At 32.6% G+C, this 22,046-nt stretch overlaps 1 protein-coding gene across 1 annotated transcript; it reads right to left on the bottom strand.

Annotated features, from left to right (window-relative positions):
- Positions 1-2,552: 2,552 nt before the first annotated feature.
- On the bottom strand, positions 2,553-12,884 carry LOC131940262 (fibroleukin). Its single transcript, XM_059298899.1, has 5 exons — positions 12,790-12,884; positions 7,600-8,714; positions 7,255-7,371; positions 5,907-6,044; positions 2,553-5,370 (listed from the first exon to the last, which is right to left on the bottom strand). Exons 1-5 carry the CDS (start codon positions 12,842-12,844, stop codon positions 4,996-4,998), a joined length of 1,800 nt encoding a protein of 599 aa, XP_059154882.1. The 5' UTR covers positions 12,845-12,884; the 3' UTR covers positions 2,553-4,995.
- Positions 12,885-22,046: the final 9,162 nt, after the last annotated feature.

Genomic DNA, 22,046 nt, shown 5'->3' with positions numbered 1-22,046 from the left:
GATAGTGCTGACCATATTATCCCTTTATATGGCGATGTCAAGAAACATATGAACTCCACTTCATTTGACTAATGGGTCGTTAGGTCTAAAGAGGAATCTTTACTTTTTTAAAGACTCAATGACAATGAAATTTGAAATAAAATGTTTTTTTAAATTAATACATGTTTTGTTAATAACGTACTAATATCCCTCTCAATTAATACGCATTGTTTGCGTTCATGTTTTTTTTTCTACTATTCTATTTAAAAAATTAAAAATTACGTGTTAATAACTAATGAAAAAACATTTCTATTACACGATCGCACTAAAAGTGCCATCCCCTTAATTGCTTTACATAAATATATGAGAAAGTTTGGGGGAGATAGTTCCTGCTTTATTTTTCAGAAATAATTATAATTTAATGGTTTTTAAAGTTCTTTAGTTTACACGTCAAGCTATGAATATCCTCCATCGATGTTATCGACTTCAAAAAGCGACGAGGGAAATTCGTCTGAAGGCTATACCGAAAATAATATTTCACGATTTGCAATGCCAGAACAATTCAGCCTAGTAAATACCATTGGTTCCACCTCGCGAACCTTTTTTGCGGAAGATGATGATAACTGGGATTTATTAGACCCTGTTAATGTTGACCAAACGGACCTAAAGTCTGTTACTGATGGGTACATTGCAATTGGAAGTAGTTCTGAAAGTGGTGTTTATAATCTCCCATATGAAGAAATGGTTGCGGGGAAGAGAGGTAATCCATTTTTAAGAGCAAAGTGGCATTCACATTTTGAACCCATTAATGTCAGACCTAATTATGAAGAGAGTGTAGCTTCAAGTATGTTTCCTGATGTTGAGTGACTCGTTTTCAAGGAAATATAATTATTTCAACAGCTTAATTTACTAAATGTAATAATTTGTTACTATTTTAGTTATCAAAATGTATTTGTAAAACTAACAGTTTAAGTATAAACAAAAAATTGCACACTATGGGTTTTTAAAATTATATAAAAGAATACAAATATTATACAAATACAGACACAGGGTACACACTTATATATGTTATCTATTTTGTAACTACTGTAAAATAATTATACTGATCTTACATGCTAATTATGTGTGAACAGTAATTTTTTTAGGTTTTTACTATTACATGGTATAACTTTGTTTTGATATGTATTTTGTATATTAAAACAAAGGTTTTAAAAATTATATCAATTTAAAATTGTATGTTTATGTTAATCATGTGTTTGCAAATATTATTGGTAATTAAAATACAATATATATATATATATATATATATATATATATATATATATATATATATATATATATATATAGTTTATCCTTATTATCGCTAATTCATTCAATCTACGTATAGTGCTACTGGGTCTGAAATGTAAATATTGAATATTTTAAAATAAAATAATAAGTTTACATTTTGTCTATTATAAAATACTTAAATGCAAAGTGATATTTACTGTATAATACATTCTTTTAACTGCACGAAATAAATGTATTATGATAATGTATAACATAATGAATCACTATACTGCACTGATGCTTGGTTTTTTTGGTTAGTTTTTATATTTTTCTTTAATGTTACATTTAGCTAATTTTTAAAACCATGAAGAAATATTACATTTGAAATGGGTTTTATCATGTTCATAGTTACATATATTACTTTTAAAATACGTATTTTTGAAATTCTTTTAATTTGCAAACAAATATACAAAACAAATTTTAAACAACTTCCTTATTTCAAGAACGAAACAACAAACATCAAATTTTATTCTTGCGTAGTTTCAACTAATTAAAGATCAGATGTATTTCACGTTAAATAATTGATCATGCAAACATTGTTACATTTAATGGCTAGATTGTCTTCTCATATATTTGCACGTAATATATTTGTTACTCTCATGTGTTGCAGCTAGTAAACTTTAAGAAAAACATTAAACAAATATTTCTCAATTATTGCCTTAAATCTTTGCACATAAATAGTAACAACTAATGTGGCTTTAAAGTGACCAATGATGACTGCAGCGTGTTCTTTCTATGGTAAAACCAATAACATATATAAATCTTTCCTGTTTATTTGTTAGTGCTGATAAGTTTTTCGTGTTACTAAGTCTGATAGCTGAATCCTGTTCATCAATTTTTCCCGTTCTTTCCCAAGACACATGGGACAAGGAAGTAGAGTTCATCAGTTTCAAGGACCTCGACATACAGTCGTATTTTGTTCCCTAACATGAGTCAGATACCAATCAAAGCTGGACAGCACCGTAATGCCTACGGGCCCTGTTCTAATGTCGAGAATTTTGGTTTAGCAGTCAAACGCACTACCATTCGACAACGCCAACGCTCTACCGAATCGATTTATCGAACTCACATTACTTAATTTATTTCATTTATTTATTATTTGCGACAATGGATGTTTGGATCGACAGGCAACACAAATCTATATACGAAATAACAACTTGTATTGCTGATACACTAAGGGGAGACAAGAGATGCGTGTTAAACCAAAACAAAAACAACTTCTTAATTGAAATGGTATTGATTTATTTGTGTGTATATAAGTTAGGGTACTTTAAGGAAAATATTTGCAAGCATCAGGGACATTTTTTGAAAATATGGTTGCCATGGCAAAGACGGCCATCTTGAAAAAGAAACAATCTTTTATGGAGTTCTAAAATTTCATAAAGTAACATATTATATCGGCAGTATAACCACTGATCCTTCTTGTACCAACACTAATAGAGTCAGCTGGCTAGTTTTTGTAACAGAAAACACTCTTGTAATATTTTTTTTTTGAATTTTCAAATTTGGTATGGCGAAATTTCATTGGAATTAATGCTAAATTTAGTGGTTTTTAACCATAAACATTATTGAAAATTTGAAGGAAAAAAATATTTTTAGCAATTTTTCTGTTATTAATTAAAAAAAAATGTCCCGTTTTTTCCGGAGCCTACTCGCTTAATTCAAATCAATGTGATGAGGTGCTAAATCAAATAAAATACCTAAATCTAGTACCACACACGAACACACTTGACATCCAAACATTCTTAAATTGATTGAAGGCCGTAGAATCCAAATTTGTTTACAAACAAATATAGATAAATAAATGTATTAAACATGTAGATGGAATCATTTACAATAAACCTGTAATAGATCTATGTCAAATCTCTATGTTCGTGATTTTTATTTGTATTTTATTAAGTGGTAGACAAAAGTCTCCATACTGAGAAAAACTGCTCTTTATTGGTATTAACATTTACTAATTAAACACTGAAACGTCAAGCGGGTATACATTATAAAATATAAATAAACAAATTGGTATATTTACTATAAACTTTTATTCCGCCTTAAAATACATTCTTTTAATGGGGAAAGTGCCGGTAAAAAAATTGTGGTAAGGTAATTATGGGGCTTTAAATTTAATATTTTTAACGGACCCCACTTTAAAAATTCATAATAAATTATTTTCAAGACCTGCAATTAACATTACTAGATGAGTAAGCCTACCCCAACATATGGTAAAATACTATGAATCATTGTTTAATGGGCTTAAAGTATAATACTTTAGTTTGAATGGTGGAGATCCTACTAATAGGTTTGTTTTCAAGATGACCACCGTTGTCATAGTTACCCATATTTTTTCCACAATGTTTAAAAAATGGAAGCGCATGTGCGGATGTACTTTAAAAAAGCTGTAGAGAAAAAAACTGTTTGCTCTCTAGTATTGAAAAATGTTTATTTTTGTATCTGTAGCATACCCCCTATTTTAAAAAAGTATAGTTTCCCTTTTAAACCTGACGGTCTATGACGGTCTATGGGGCTAGTGAAGTAGAGTTCACTTGTTATGTGACCACTGAAGAGATAGTTTGGTCATCACTATGCGCAGGCGCCTTTAGTTTCCTTAACGTGAGTTAGGTACCCATCAGAGTTGCTACCCCATTACATTTTTTTTCTACACTGGAAAGTTGCTGAATAGAAATGAAACAAACATTTTTCTAGGTGTTAAAATTAAGTTCTAATCATTTATAATACTCAATGTTTCAATTCTGTTATAAAAGCTATTGAAACAAAAAACATGGTTTCTTTTTATCCTTTTTATTTCTTTTTTATTCTTCTAAATCGTATTAATTCTGCTATTTAATTGCAATAACTTAAATTGTTTGAAAAAATACAATAAACTTTTTAAAGGCAAGAGAGACAATCAACTCAGCGCAGTGTTTCAGCACGGTGTAACTCCTGTGTATTACCGCAGTTAGCCCCCTTACTTAATTCCTTACCTTTAATATTATACTATATACTTTGTTAATGTTATCGTTAAGATAAAAGCCAAACCTGTTAAAGATGATCTTACAAATGATTTAAAACGACAAACTCTGTGTTTTACAAATCATTGAATAAAAAATTAAAACTGCCATTTCCATCTGACGACTACGACTCTAACTTTCAAGTTGAATTTTCTAAAGTTGTAATTTTCCCAAATTATTTCGAAAACAGTACCCTGAATAGATCAGCATACAATATGAACCATTTAAAATACTATTTAACAAAAATCATTTTAATTTATTGAGTATATTTTCGATTAAATAAATAATCAATTATAATAGTTTAACATTTACATAAAAAAGCAACTGGACTATATCTGTTTTAAAAGCTGAGTATCCTACTAATATGGAACACGAGATCCAAGCAATAACAAACTTTGTTTGATCAGTATAAAATAAATTTTACATTGTATACGCTTTAATAAGCTTTCTGTTGCTGCTTTTATATTTTGCAATACAATTTACTAAAGATTTAATTTAAAATTAAGAGCCTTATCTTATAAACGAAGACTTCCTAAAGCTATTAAAAAAAAATATTTATCTCTAATGATATCGAAGTTCTTCGTAATACTCTTGATAAATATTTTTACAATTTTATTACACAATTTAATAACTAAGTATTACATAGTTTACTGACAAAACATAGTATAAAGTTATCTACGAATTATTATCCAGGCAAACGAAGCTTCATCTCCGTGAACTCCAGTGAGTCCCGCCATCCTGTCAGGTTTTCCCAGTTCACTCCCTTGCCGAATTCCAAACTGCCCCAGATACCGTTTAGGTTGGACGTCAGACATTTGTTAAACCACCAACCACCTGTGTGACTTTTAGCACAGCTGCCGTGGGGCCATTGGTCATTGTCCTGGTCGTATGTTGAGAAGTTCATCCCATTGTGATCCTTCAGACCGTCCGAAACGTTCCCGTTGTATGACGAGTAGCTCATCTTGTATTTCATTGATTCATTGCCAACAGTGAAGTTGCTGTATGTAGCGTAGTAGTGCTTTTTCTTATATTTCAACTCAATCCTTAAGTCCGTATAACCCTGGGAAAATGTTAATTTATGTGCGAAACGTAAGTAAAAAAACAAATCTGAACATTTATTAACAAAACAACGCTTACGTAAGTTATTTATAATAAACAAAAATGTTTAAATTAATTTATTTTTCAATGTTGTGTTTCCATAATGGACGTATTTTTTTTTAGGTGCAATTTAATCGATGTATAATATCAGAATGTCAACCGTTTTTTACATGCTCAATTAAAAGTACGTATTTTTTACAATTAGTTTCTAAATTCTACAACACTAAGCAAGTAATGTAAACATTTATTTTTTTTAAAAGCATTGCATATATTTATCTGTGTTAATTGTGTTAAGGATAACAAAATATTTTAAATGCAGAGACGATTTTTTTATTATATAAAACTATTTTCAATTATTATATTGTGAAAAAAAAAAGCTTTATCATACAACTTGTCTCTAAAGGAGTGTTTAATTTCGTAGCTTATTTAGGCTTATCCCGCTTTAAAAAAAAATTAGTAACACTTTAACTGCTCACATTACATCCGATAAACAATTACCATTGAAGTAAGTCTTGCGATCCAATCATTTCCAAGCCAAAGATCACCTGAATTATGACCAAATCCAGACTTGTAGATGCCCCACGTATGTTGATTAACCATTCTCTGATAATTATATTCTCTGTGTCCAATACGTCTCTGCACGAAATGAAAAAAACCCAATAACAAATGTTATTTCTCAAGATTATTTTTGCCTCATTTAAAAATCTCAAGATACTTGACAATCGTCGATATCTTTTTGTGCGTAATCCAACATGTGATAAAATGTAATATTATTGATAATAAAAGATATATTGGGATACCATTTCTTAAAATCCAATGTGATGGTTTGCATTTTGTTTAAGATAACAATTGTTATCCCTATACAAAACTAAACAAATGATATCTTAACAGAAATATATCACAATTTCACCATATTTTTCAAACGCATATTTCTAAATTAAAAAAATATTAAATTATACCAAAGAATAACTAAATCTATCTACAATAAACGTGACTAGACTGTCTTCATCAAGAACTGTTATTCAGCTATTCTAAAAGAAATATACTTGAAGATTTCGAAGATGACTGCTGAAACATATTTGTGTGTTTTAGTCACATTATACTAACCAACAGACCGTGATCTATCTTTTAAATCTGATTGGTTTGTTCAGCTTGAAATGGATTTTAACTGTCTAAGAACCTATTGAAAGCCAACATAATTCCGTCGTGACAAGTTTTAGTATAACATGAAAAATAATTATTGCAAATAAGGTATACATTCTATTATATAATAAAAGTACACCTTCATTGTAAAACATCTGCGAACTGAGAAAAGCAGTAAAAACAACAAGAACAAAAGAAAAGAAAAGAAAAAAAACTAGATCAGGAAACATCATTTCTATGTGATTTGTAAATCCAGTGAAAAGCTTAGGGTGTATCCGATTTGATAGAAATTAACTAACACATAACGTAGAAATCCAGCTATATAATGTTGCCATATGTAATATGATGGCGGATGTCAAGCATTTCATAGCCTTTTGGAAAAATATTTTTTGTGTATATATAGGGCCATACAATTTTTTAAACTATTAATTTTTTTCTCATTTTAGTTATTACTTTCTGAATTAAGAAAAGGTCAACCTTAATGTGCTAAAAACCCATTATGACGAAAAATCAGACACGGGCGAAGAACTGAAATGCGCAAGAAAAGTGAGAATTTCTGTGATTTTTTTTCTAGCGCATATTCTTGACTACGAACAACTATGTTTGTAAATTGGTTATGTTTATGAGCCCGCACACTGTAGCTATTTGTTAACGTCTAATATATTTCTGTCTAGGTAGTGTAACAAAACAACCTTTTACAGACCTGTATTACGATCCAACCACCGCCATCCGTAACCGAGTCGCAAAGCAGTTTTTTATTGTCTGTAGTAGGGATCTCATGGGGGTTAGAGCACTGTTTTGTGTTTTTTGAACATGCCAGCTGTATATTAAATGACAGTTTACAAATATAAATTATTGTTATATTATTTTGATCAATAATTTTTAAGTGTGAAGATTATTGCGTGTTGCGCTGTTAATTCATTAAAGTAACATTTAAAACCTAGGTTATAGAATATCATACCTTTGTATAAGTGATGTAACATGTAAAAAATGGATTTGTTTCGTAGTATCAGGAAAGATTATAAATTGTTATAAAATGAATACTTACATTTATCACCTTCTTGAGTATTTCATCTTCACTATAGTCATTGTTCGTATTTGTCAAAATATTTTGTATTAGTTCTGATCTGTCTTTATATTTACCTATTATGTTAACAATTAGAGCTAAATTATCCAGACTCTTGTTTACATTTGCACTGGATACTTTTAATGTAGATAAAATCTGTGGCAACTTATGCAGGGCTATGTTTTGATTTGCAATATCATTTGTGTTATTTGCGTTTACAAATAAGTTAATCCCATCTTTGAGTTGATTCAGTTCTTCAGTGAATTCTTGTTCCATTTTCTCCATGCGCTCCTGTTGATTTTTGTTTGACTCGTTCAATGCCGATAATAAAAGTGAAAAGTTATTTATCTTTTCTTCCTGCAAACTAACAGTTCTCAGTAGATCGTTAACATTGTTTTCTAAACGTTCACTTTGATTAAATTTAGTAGTAATATCTTCATAGATTATCTGCTTCTTTTGTTTTGTCAGTTGTTTCGTTGATTTGTTTTTTTCACCATGTTTTCCTATTGCTTCTTTATTGTTTACAGTTAAACGTTCAGCGTTTTGTTTTTCTTGATTAAATGAACTTTTATCAAATTGATAATTATTGTTATTGTTAAAATTGGAAAATTTTAACTTCATATTTATATCGATATCTTTAATTTGATTAAAATCTTTAAAAGACAGCAAAATTTCAGACTGTCCTTGCGTTTTTCTGTTTAAGTCCGAAAACACATTTTTAGGCCTTCTTAACCCCGAACTTGTTTTATTTTCTCTCTTCCCTATGTGACCTGTGCGATCGATGTAATGAACATCACAAGCCCAGACACCATCCTGACATCCAGTCTCTTGTGTTACCGACACTGTCATCTCCACTGTCTTGGTTGATATTTTACCATCAACTTCTACCCCATCCACATTGTAATCTCGAACCCTTGAATCTGAGGCTAAAATACTGGCCAATAGTAACTTCACGTCTCCATCTATCCTATAGACTGACATGTTGACGAGAGATGATATTTCACTTTCACTCGTTGCGTCTTCCACACAGTGAAGCTGGTCACACAGAGTTTTCTCGCCTTTATCATTTGCGTCTCGTAGACTGTAAAGCTCTAGACCTGAAAAACAATTGTCTACAATATTTCTTTAGATTTATTAATTTGCATCCTACATGAAGACATTTTTGTTTTAGCAATAAGAATAAATTAACATTTAATTCATTAGAGCATGCATATGTTCAGATTATTTATTTGGAAGTTAATCCTTATCCTAGATGTAATGATAAACTATTAATATCTGTCATGGTGTCTCCATTCCTCCCCCCCCCTTCTTGCTACCCCACAGGTAACGGTACACACCTGGACCTGAGTCCAGCGGTATCGTAAGGCTGACCGGGTCTCGACCTTAGACTGCGGCCACGGGGGCGGAGCCTGAGTCATGTGACCTGTAGGGTAGGGACGCTACAGTCCGGTCACTCTACTTTGTCCCCTCTTCAGATGTACACGTTTTTTTTTGTGCTAAGGCACTAGCCTTAAAACATTATACCCATTTTGATGCTACGGCACTTGTTCTCTATTGAGAAAGTAATCTTACTTTTTGGAAACGTGTTTACAGGATTGTGTTGCTTCATTTGAAGGTAATAGACACTTCTTTTTATTAACTGTACTTGAGCAATAAGTATGGGATGTGTATAAAACAATGTATAAATAAAAATGATATTTTTTAGTAATGTTTATTGTAGGTCCTTGGTCAGGCTAATGTAAATGTATTATCTTTGTAACAATGGTAAAATGGTATGTGTCTGAAGTCTGAATAAATGTGTATATCACACAGATGTTAGGAAGTGTATCAAATGTGTTTTACAGCCGGCTAGCTTGGGGCTAAAGCCTAGACACTACAGAGATCCGTGTGTGAGCAAGTGAGACCACGCCGCCCAGGAGACCATTCTAGGCTACTCTGATAGAGCTAAAACGTTGCTCCTATGTCAATTATTCTATGTTGACAAAGTTTCGTCCAGGCATCTCTTCAGGGGGGGGGGGGGCAAAGAAAGTCTACCGCCTCCCCGAACGAAATGGAATTTATATAGAAAATATATACTTTTGACAGTGTCCGCCCCCCCCAGAAAATTGTTTTCCGCCGCCCCCCACTCCCCCCCGAAAATTTCAAGTGCACCCCCGGAGAAATAAGTCAGGAAGAAACACTGTATGTTAACCTTCGTGTGCTAAAATTTAAATAGTGTTAAACCTGTGCACTGAGTTAATTATTGACTCATATTGTTAAACCCTTTCCACTGAACATAGTACTGGCAACCAGTAAATAACAATAATGTAAATTAATAAAACGCTCTATTAAATATAAAGGGGCCTCTTGTCCAACAAAGACATACCATAGGCACAACAAGTCATTCTGTAGCTGCTGTTATTTGTATGTGTGCTGTATGTCTCGATAGAGCATATTTGCCACACTTGATGCGGTTAGAAAGGCTATAGTTGCTCGTATCGACGAAAATAAAACGAATTAGCTGTTGTTTTTAGTATAAACTTTAATATTCACACCCAAACGTAAAGAACTTTAAGCACATGTCTAATGCTAATCGAAAAATATGCTATGAAAAACAATGTAAAACAAAATACGTCTACAATTATGTACTACTTTATGTTATTCTGTTAAGGGGGCAGTATCACCCAGACTAAGGGAGGTAAACAAAAATATTCACCAAAAAAACTATTCAACATACACATGTCAAAATTATACAGCAGTAGTATCGTTTCTTCTGCTATAATACAATATATAAATTGTAGGATATATGAATAGTAACACATTTTTTTTTGTTAATATTTTATTACATTTTGAATTTTTTTGTAAACAATTTTCCAAAACCATAAGTAAAGTACTTAAAATTTGGTATGAACTTTCCTTGCGTAATTGGAAACTTTCTGGGCCATAATCTTAAAATTCTAACGAGGGATAATTTTTTTTCTATTTAGCATGCCCCGCCATACAAACATGAACAAGACGCTAGAAACCAAAATAACAAAACACGAGACCTTCAATGTTGATATAGTCATAACTCTAAACAAAATCCCAAAACAAAGAAACAGGACGGACCTAGAGCAAAAAGCAAGGACGGTAGATATATATAGACAGACTATTTGGACCAGTAGAATAAAAGCAAAACACGACAAGGTACAGTTCACGGGAGACGTACTAGACTTGATTTATCGTAGACGACTCGACAATGACAGCACTCAAACACATATACCATAATTAAGAACACCACAAAGTAAAGAACATATTACACTGCATTGGCCACCTGGCCCGCCTTATCAAACATCCCCTTTCATCACACCCTCCCCGCCCTCCGCCCCTAAAGTTCATGATCCCAATATCAAATTTCCCCTCATAACTGCATCCTCTCGTCCCCATGACCTGTGATGAAATACTATGTTAAATACTGAAAATTATGTATTATCCAAATACATTTCTAACAACATTAATGTGACTTCCACCCCTTAACCCCCATGTCCACACCTTGTTTCGCATCATTTATCATTTGCCATTCAGTTTCCTATTGTTGCTTTGTGTGTATTGTTTTATTTATACAGCTTACAAACATTGTAAAGCCATCATTTGTTTCTATTTTACTATTATCATATATGTACGGTACTTTGGTCCACAACGTACAAAATGACCCCAATGACCCCTACTCCTTTTGTATTCATTTTTTTATCACCAAATTAACACTTACAGTTGTTTTGTTAACTTTACCAACTCTTTTATGTGAACACCAATTTTTTACCTATAGAACTCCACTGTATCCCCACACCCCGTGATAGCTACACGCCTACCCACCCCTAACCTGTCGGTACTAAACATTCAACTAAACATAAACACCGACTTGAACGTACCAACATTTCACCCTCCCACTAAATCGCTCAATCTGTTCGTCAACCCCCCCCCCACCCACACACACTATAAATAGTAACACCTCAGCAGTTAGATAACACAGCACATAATTTGACGCTTGGCTTGCCTTAGAAACACGCAAACACCCTCTCCACGCCTCGTCAGACACATCAACCCCCTCCCTCCCTCTCCCCCTCTATCCACTTACCCTCAGACATGAAAACCCCACTTTCCCTTTAACTGTTCCAAAGACCCCACCACCCACCCCAACATCAATTTCGAATATCTATTCATTTACTTATTTAAAGTTCTAAATCTTGTTTCTTTTCCCTCATCTTTCACACAGCAACGTTTTGAAAACTCAATGCGACCAGTATAAACACTATTTTAACTAGTGAACTTAATTTGTTTCCCTACATAGAAAATGCTTCACTGTCCCATTGACATTATCTGAACAATTTCCTTTCCACTCCCCACCCAGACTTCTGACACTTTCATTTGACCTTCACCCCTTTTACTGTCATCCTTTGTAATTTTTTTTTATAATCATATTCATGACATCATGTAAATATTCATTATGTACATGTGCAAAACCTTTCGTTTTCATTTGAAACTATGTCAAAAAAAAAGATGTTGATGTACTTGTTTTGATTACAAATAAAAGTATTAAAGAAAAAAAATTTGGTCTGACTTTGAAAAATTCTAAAACTTTCAAAATTTGTCGCGATGGATGTCTCCTAGTTCCAGATATAGGCTACCCTGCTATGCATATCCTAGAGTATTTTCAGCAGGAAGGGCCTAAATGTTGAAAAACGCAGCCAAAATTTGCTTAGTAAATTTTGTTTGGTAAAACTATTTATAAAAAATGTTTGCATCATACGTTAACTTTCTTTTATGTGCTGCTTTATAGCTCCTTGATAATTACTATTATGGTAAAAAAATTATGTGTGTATAAATAATAGGTTTTGTTTGGCAAATGTTTTCGACAATTTTCAAATGTCTGGGTGATACTGCCCCCTTAAAGCATCTACATTAATAAAATCAAAACGTAAAGTATACTTTCGAGCAGGTAAATAAATTATACATGCTTTAGTTACCTTTAGCTCGCATACGCTGCTCATACATTCCCAAACGTAAGTCAAATGCTCATCGGAGCTCGGTAAAGTCGTTGTACGGACTCGAGTCCGGGATCCGATCTGGCTATCAATCTAATAGGCGAACGTTGTATCTCTCAATCATACCGTTCCAATAAAGTACAATGCATGCCAATTTTTGAATGGTACTCACCGTGCATAAGCATGACGTTTACAACTAAAATTGAAATCACAAAAACGACCGACATTCTGGAGCTCTTAACAGTTACATAAGCAATTCACTCTGAGCTGCAAGCGTCTGGTGGGAAATGATCTCATGAATTCATCAGCTTATATTCAGTGGAAGATATCTTTCTGAAAGAACTACCGAGTATCGTTTATTTAATACCCGTAGTCGAGTATATTCATTTTATAAAACGAGCGATTACTAGCGCGTCTGCTTACCTGTGCAGTCCTTGGACTGCGGAATTCCGATTTATTACTAATAATTACATTTTAAATATGATGTGTGCCAAAGTGATATTGTATTGGAATTTTACTTGCTCATTGTTTACACTAGTTTATTTATTAATTTGCATTATTCTTTGCTGAATAAATGAACATACAGAATGGGCGGAGGCAGAATCTGACCACACTTTAGTTTAGTTTTAATTAAAATATAATTAAAAAGGATCAAAGTGGTAGACACGTTTTGTAAAACGGTTATATTATTTACTCCAGGGTTGGACATTAATGCCATTATGTAAATAACGTGCATTAATATTTTAGCGAAATATTTGAAAGAGGTTGGTGTGATGCTAGCACCTGCTTGTGATTTAATAACAATCTCTAAAATATGATTTTTATTTTCACGTATACTGAGTATGAAAGAATTATCGTAAGTGTGCCAAAAATCGACACCTAGATTTTGACAATTCTCGACATTTTTTTATCTTTCTAAGTCGAATAAAACATAAAACTTATTTTTGCAATCTTGCTTGAATGTCTCTTTATTATCTTTATCTCTTTTCTTCTCTCTCCCACCCCCCCCTCTCTCCCTCTCTCTCTCTCTCCCTTAGAGCGTAAAAACGATACATCGTGTGCCGAGAGGAGATTATCCTTACTTAAAAAAAAAATTAAATTAAGTAAACAATTTTCTAGACAAGCGCCTTACATTCACAACTTCTGAACAGTATATTTTTTCATGCCCGTGTTTTGTTTATATATGCTTTCCCTCAGGTGAGATAATGTAATTCACATACGTGTGTTTACGCTACATTTATATGTAGGTTCCCAACAGGCTGAACAAAAAACTCATTCACGCTGTACACTTTGACTGTTCAGACTTCAGAGCACGGCAATGAAAGACAAGTTGTAAACACTAACGTCCAAATTTATATATCGTAGTTGTTCGTTCCTGAATTCGAGTCTGTTATTAAATTTAAACTTAGCTAAAAAAATGATTCTAAAATTGTGAAAAGGACATTGCAGCTTTATTTTTCATTAAGCTTTAAAATTTAACCATGCTTTTTTTTTTAAATTTATCAGTTTTAAAATGTAATAGCAACGTAAGTTAACACAGTTTTCGGAAACAAATAAATTAATACATAATTCAAATATTACTTCTGCCTTTAAAAAATCAACTTAACACACAAATATTGTCTATAGTATAAGATCAGCTTGGACTTCTATTTTCTTTCATTACATCTCTAAATCAGTGCTAAACCAGTAAATTAATAATTTACCTTCACGTATGCAATCTTGTGTTTTTGCTCAACTTGACAATTGCATTCAAATATTAACATTTTTATTCTATTTATTACAATTAATACAATCGCTTGTGCATGTGCCGAATTTAATGATATGCATTTAGAAAATACAGTGTTGTATTCAAATAATTATCGTGGTATATGTATCTTCTTCAATTGTTTCTTAATTGTAATAATTGATGAGACTTTGTCCAGCACATTTAGACACTGAATTAGACACCGCCATTTGAAAACTTATTCAGCTTTTTACTTTGTCGTGTACAGAGTATAGAAAAAGTATTGTAATCATGCACAAAAATCACATGAAATTTTGACAGTTTACACCGTTTTACTCCTCAGTCCTTCATCACATCCGGGATATAGAGGAATTATTTTAATCAGGCAAAAATTATAAATCTACTTTTATCAAAATTTTGGCGTTTTATGCGTAATAGAGTTGGAAAATCTGGATTATCCAATTATGTCCGTGTGTCTCTGTGTGTGTAAACACGATAACTTGAGTACCGTTACAGCTAGGTTGATGAAATTTCATATATAAGTATTTTATCAAAATCGTATATCTGTATTATTTTTAGAGCGGTTTCTGATAACAGGAAGAGTTACTTTTTCTACTTTGGATTTTTCAAAAGCCTATAACTTGAGTAATATTTCAGATAGATAAATGAAATTGTACATGTATGTAAAAAATCTAATTCTCTACCTTCTGTAAAATTTTGAGTAATTTGCGTTGTAAAAATTTACGCTACTTCTGATTTCTCATTAAACTAATGTAAATTTATAAAGTACTAATAATATTGCTCACTATTATGCAATTTTATTTGGCGTTCACTTGGTGTGCAATTCTTTTTCCACGAGATTTGTTTCTATTTTAAAAAGTTTAAGTATTAAAACCTCGGTGTTTACAGTTCTAAACGGTGTTGAATACATCAAATAAAATAAATACACTTAATACACAGTGTGTACTTGGAATATATACAATATATCTTTATTATACATACCAAATTACTATTCTCTGGATTGTATTGGTATTTTTAATGTCTTAGAAATAGCATTTTATTGGTTTTAACATTTGCAAAGCATTTACTGAAGAAGCCAATCGGGAGCCCATTGTAAAATATGCAAAAAATACTGAATTGTGAAACTACAACGTTAAAACAGATTAATTTTATTATATTATTTTTCTACATTGGATAGATGCGTCATTCAATGATACTCTATTATGCACAATGCTGCAATTCTGTTATAAAAGACACGGAAACTTAAAACATGGATTCCTTACTATTCTTCTAAATTGTATTCATTGTAATGCAGTAACTTAAATTTTTAAAAACAATAAAAAAATCAATAAAATAAAAATGCTAAAACTAGAGTGATTTTGTATTTTTTTATTAATACCCGACACAAGATTCAAGTTATATTAAACTTTGTTTACCATGACATAATAGCTTTTACAATTTTCGGCATGCCCACCTTTATAAGCTTACTGTTGCTTTTATATTTTGCTGGAAAGTGAGACCGTCAACTCAATAACAGTAAACTTTATAAGAGTTGTTTTCATCAAAGTGTTTGTCTTTATATTAACGCAGTTACTTGCCTTACTTGAGTCCTTACACTGAATATTATGCTATGTTAATGTTAGTATTGAGATAATAGCTTTACATAAATTAAATCATCGTCTTAGTTTATCCATATACCTTACTGATTTTTTTGGTTTTAATTTTTAAAATAATATTTCTATAAAATAAATTAATTTCAAATGATTATTTTTCTACACTGAGTAGTTGCTGGAGATAGTTAAAATAAATATTTTCCTGTCGTAAAATTCTAATCGTTTATTAATACTCTCAAAAGCACAATGATGCAATTCTGTTATCAAAGACAATGAAACATAAAACATGGTATTCATTCTACTCTTTAATTGAATTCACTTAACCAATTAATGATATTTTTTTACCAAAAAAAAAAAAAAAAAAAAAAAAAAAAAAAAGAAACCAAGTAAGAAAACAATATTTCTTTGGCAAGAGAGACAATCAACACAATTACTATAAAGAGCTGTTTTCAAGTGCACTCATGTGTATTTACGCAGTTTCTTCCCCTACTTAATTCCTTATACTATACATACTATATGCACTGTTAAAGTTTGCATTTGGATCGTAGCTAAACCACCTTAATATTATCTTACCAATGCTTTACACATTATAAATTATAAATTAAAACTAGAATTTCCATCTTACGACTATGGCTCTGATTTTAAAATTGTTCATTAAAACTAATCTATAGCTTCAAACCAAATATTGCAGTCGGTTTTCAGAAAATACCTTGCAATAAAAAAAATATCTATTAAAAATTAAATGGTTTTTCCGCTTTAAACCTGTATACAAAGATTCATAACAGTGAATTTTCCAGTGCTGTCATTTTGCCAATTATTTCGGAGCCATCGCACTGTATAAATCAGCATCTAACATACACCATTTAAAATATACGAAGGGAAAATTGTTATTGTTTATCAAGTATATGTGTCGAATAAATAAACGATCAATAGTAATAGCTACAGCATTTATCTTACAATAAAAATGCAAAAACTAGAATGCATTTGTTTTTGAAGCTCAGTTTCCTACTAATACCGGACACAAGATTCAAGTGATATTAAACTTTTTTGACCAAAAACACTAGTTTTAATGCCCCAAAATTCCCCAAAGTTAAGTGTTTTGAACGGACACAAATTTTGAAAATTCATAAAAAATTAGTTTGAAGATATGCACTTAAAATTTTTAGCTGATTACCCCAAAATATGGAAGAAGATTATGAATTGATTGTTTATTGGGCTTAAAATTTAATATTTTATGAATGGTGGAAAACCTACGAAGGGGTTAATTTTTCAAGATGGCCGCCATTTTCATAGTTACCAAGATTTTTCCACCAATTTTTTTTTTATGGAAATGCATATGCGGATGTATCTAAATAAAGCTGTAAAGAAATAACTGTTTTCTAACGAGTATTAAAAAAGTTTTTTTTTTACCGGAGCCTTCCCCCTTAAATGGCTTTATATTTTTAAGGTAGACGAAGTTTCATCTCAGTGAACTCAGTGAGTCCCTCCATCCCGTAACATTTTCCCAGTTCACTCCCTTGCCGAATTCCTTACTGGCCCATTCACCGTTTAGATTGGACGACAGACAGTTGTTAAACCATCAACCACCTGTTGCCTGAAGTGGCAACACTTTATTAATTTGTATGGGAACACGATAACTTTAGTACCGATTCAATTAGGTTGAAAAAATTGCAAAAAAGAATCAGATTAATAGTTTCTTTAAAATTGTGATCGAATTCCTGTAAATGAAAAATGAAGTTGTATTTCTTAACTTTTCAAGAAATTCCTTATAATTTGATAATTTGTCTGTATACAAAAAATGAGTTCGTCACTTACTTATATTTCTCTATAGCTTGATTCTATTTTTATTGGAAGCCTTATACTAACTAGGACTCCAGATCACGGCAATGAAAGCCACGTTGTAAACATATACAACAAAATTGAGGTATCGTAGTTGCCCGGAGATGAACTCTATTATGTTATACCAGGGGTCGGCAACCTGCGGCTCGCGAGCCGCATGCGGCTCTTTTGCTGTCAAGATGCGGTTCTCCAGCTCCTTGCACAAAAATTAATATAATAGTTATATTATTTCATTTTCAAAACTCATATCAAATATCATAATGTAAAGAAAAACAACTTTAAACAGAATTAAAACACTTATCAGAGAACATTGAGAATTGGTGCAGTAGAAAGAATACGGACAGCTGACAGCACCTTGGGCACCAGGCCCAGCCCCTACAGCCCCGTGGCAAGAATCCCATGCTTGCCACTGCTGACTTTTTCGAATGTTTTTAAATGGAAATGTTATTTTATTTAGAATGTTGAGCCGAGTACTAGACTATGGGGTACGAGTTTACCCTGCGTTCAGTTGGGTGGAAGATAAGCCTGGTGAGGACCAAAGGACAAAAGCGACCGATACACTGTTATGAAAACGTTATCCAAGCCAGTTAGTCGAAGTTAGCCGTGTTGAGGCCTGACTGGCTAATGGGAGACACCTCCTGAGCCGGTGATATCCGTATAGAAAGGGGAAAAAAGTTAACAGCTTCTAAAGTGGATTGGGATAGTCCTATAGTTATATTATTTGATAACTAAGTTTATCATTCTGGCGAAACATGTGTATATTTTTACATGAATAAATTTTGTTTCATATTTAAAGCTATTTATTTTAAATAACAAATCACATTTATTTATTTAGATCTAATCAAATAATAAAATATTGCAATAAAATGTGGCTCTTTAAAAACTGGGACATTTTGAAAATTGTAACTTTTGGCTCTTCCGCCTCAAAATGTTGCCGACCCCTGTGTTATACACTTTAAAGTAAGCAGAAAAAAACTTAAATCGTTTCACAATTATAATAGCGACAATATTTTTCAGTTAGATTTCGTTTGAAGAAGGAAACATGTTCACGTCTTAGTATGTACATGTACTTTTAAGAATTTTTTTTAGTTTGTACCCACTTGGGGTATACTAAATAGTACATCTGTTTCAGTGAACTCGGCATACGAAAGGATTGTGTGTGCTGATAACATCAACAGAAAGTTTGTTCAGTGTGTACCCACGTGGGGTATACTAAATAGTTCATCAGCAAGATGACCAGGGTTCGAACTCGAGACTCTCTGATCAGTAGTCTGGTTCTCTACCGCTAGGCCACGCTGTCACCAGTAATAACGTACAGTTTTATTTTCTTTTGATCAGACCGGGTCCTAGTTAGAGCTACACTACACCTTCCAGCCAAACAGTAGTCTGGTTCTCTACCGCTAGGCCACGCTGTCACCACTAATAAAGTACAGTTTTATTTTCTTTTGATCAGACCGGGTCCTAGTTAGAGCTACACTACACCTTCCAGCCAAACAGTAGTCTGGTTCTCTACCGCTAGGCCACGCTGTCACCACTAATAAAGTACAGTTTTATTTTCTTTTGATCAGACCGGGTCCTAGTTTGAGCTACACTACACCTTCCAGCCAAACAATTGATATACGTCTATGTAAACCATCATATGATTTATGCTCAACCTGACAGTCTTATTTAAATATGTGTGTATAAACATTTTCAATGTTCGTATTACAAACATTACAATTTCTTATGCAAGTGGTGATCATATATCGTGTATTATAAGTATTTAAATAATTGGCTTATTTTATATAACTACTTCTTCATTTTCGAATGTAATATTGGAAGAGATTTTCTCCAAACTCAGGCACGTGTCAACGTACTATTTACCATTTATACCGCCGACTGGAATTTTAGCCTGCATTAATTTATGTATTTTATTCTATAGGATATATTCCTTAAATAACAGAAAACTGCAATGCAGGTATAGTTTTGATTTCAGATCACGAAGGTAGGTTTCTTTAAAATTGTGATCGAATTACTGTTATGGAAAAATGTAGCTGTTCGTATTTTTAAATTAGTCAATAAAATCCTTATAATTTGATAATAAATTTGTATACATAAGGCGCGCGGGGGGGGTCTCTACATGTCTTCTTAATATAAGAGAGTTCGTAACTGACTCTTATTTCTCTACAGCTTGATTCTAAGTCTATTGGAAGTCTTATACGAACTAGGCAGTGTAAGGGGGATCACTCTCGCTTTTAAAAAAAGATTTTGCATCAAGTACAGATTCTCCGTGGCAAGCCTGTTATTACAAGCGTGTGCGCACCATAGTATTCCCTGACCTTGCGAGATAAAGCGATTCACGCACGTTTGATTGCACCACACTGATGGGCTGTTTACAACAGGCCAAACATCCAACTCATTCACTCGGTACACTTTAAATAGTTCAAACTCCAGATCACGGCAATGAAAGCCGCGTTGTAAACATATACAACAAAGTTGTGGTATCGTAGTCGTCCGGTGAATAACTCTATTATGTTATACACTTTAAAGTAAGCGAAAAAAAAACTTAAATCGTTTCACAATTGTAATTGAAGAGTGAACATTTTTTACGCCTCAGTGATTACATGTGCTGATAACATCAACAGAATTTTTTTTTAGTTTGTACCCACTTGGGGTATACTAAATAGTACATCTGTTTTAGTGAACGCGGCATATGAAAGGATTGTGTGTCAGCACGATGACCAGGATTCGAACACGAGACTTTCTGATCAGTAGTCTGGTTCTCTACCGCTAGGCCACGCCGTCACCACTAATAAAGTGCAGTTTTCTTTTCTATTGATCAGGCCGGGTCCAAATTTGAACTACACTACACCTTCCAGCCAAACAAGTGATTTAATGATTGACGTCCCTGTAAGCCATCATGTGATTTATGTTCTACCTACAGTCTTATTCAAATATTTATATATAATTTTTTTCGCATCTCTTCAGGGGGGCGGGGGGGGGGGGGGGGTCCGCCCGCCCGGAAAATGTTGACCGTCCCAACCCCCGAAATTAACAAGTGCCCCCTCCCCCCCTCCTGGAGAAAAAAGTCTGGAAAAAACACTGGTTCGTATTACAAACATTATAATTTCTTATGCAAGTGTTAAGCAGGTACAAGTTTAAAAATGCAATAATGTATTATAACTATTTAATAAATAGTTTATTTTATAGTTGTTCTTCTCCATTATTAATTTGATGCTACACTTCAACATTCTTTGTGCCATTTACACCTTTGACTGGAATTTTAGCCAGCTTCAATTTATAGATACTATTTTATAGCATTTATTAATTAAAGAAAAAACTGCAAGAAAGTTGTTTGACTTTAAAATCTTCTCTCCTAGATTGTCTGTTGTCTCCAGCTATCGAGTCTCGTCTGCCCGTGGTTATGAACTCGGTCCAGTTTAGCTACCATGAGCTCAAACATACTGGCAACACCGACATCATTGTACCTCAGTAGGCTAATTTTCGGTCAATTAAATTTTGATTTTCAAGCGCTCGGACTGAATTTTTCCAATAATGTTTGAGTTTAAGTTGATTATGAAATATGTTGATAAAATATTTATTTAACAATGTGTAGGCCTACCTAAGTAATTGTTTCAGACCAGTGCAATCGCACATCGACTTTTTTTTTCTTCTGTTTATCATTGGTTCAACTTTCAGTTAGACATTTTTTACCTATTGAATAGAATGTTTGAAAGTTGTACACACAAAATATGGCAAAAGACCGAATTTTGTTTAAGTTTAAGAAAGTTAACCAAGAATAATGTTTGGAACAGTAGAAGATATTTTAAAGGCCGAAAGTCGCCTTCTATGACGAATGTTTCCAAAACGCTTTGATTCATAAGTGGAAATGATGCAGGGTGGTAAGTGCGTTGGTCATCGTTACACCCCGTTGTCTTATAAACTGGAACGTGTAATGCATTGTAACACATTTAAAAGACCATTCTGAAAAAGTATTTAAAATCTTTAATCGTGTACCACATCAGGATAATGTTACATACATGCCACATTTATAAAATGCATTTAATACATCGCTTGTTACATTTTTTTTAAACAGTGCCGTTAAACAAAATAACTGCCAGTCAAATTACACAAATTACCTCCGCTTTTCGTCAACAACTTTAAAAATCTCTAAAACTTATAAATAATAAATAGCCTAAATTACTTACTAAAAACATTACAATAAAATGAAACGCACGCATTACATTTTAAACATTTCTTTATCACGGTGAGCAG

This window comes from Physella acuta, unplaced genomic scaffold (genome assembly GCF_028476545.2).
Source record: "Physella acuta isolate Inbredline_101_S28 unplaced genomic scaffold, ASM2847654v3 ptg000314l, whole genome shotgun sequence".
Taxonomy (NCBI): domain Eukaryota; kingdom Metazoa; phylum Mollusca; class Gastropoda; family Physidae; genus Physella; species Physella acuta.
The sequence above is the reverse complement of the archived record's forward strand: the minus strand, read 5'-3'. Positions and strand labels throughout refer to the sequence as shown.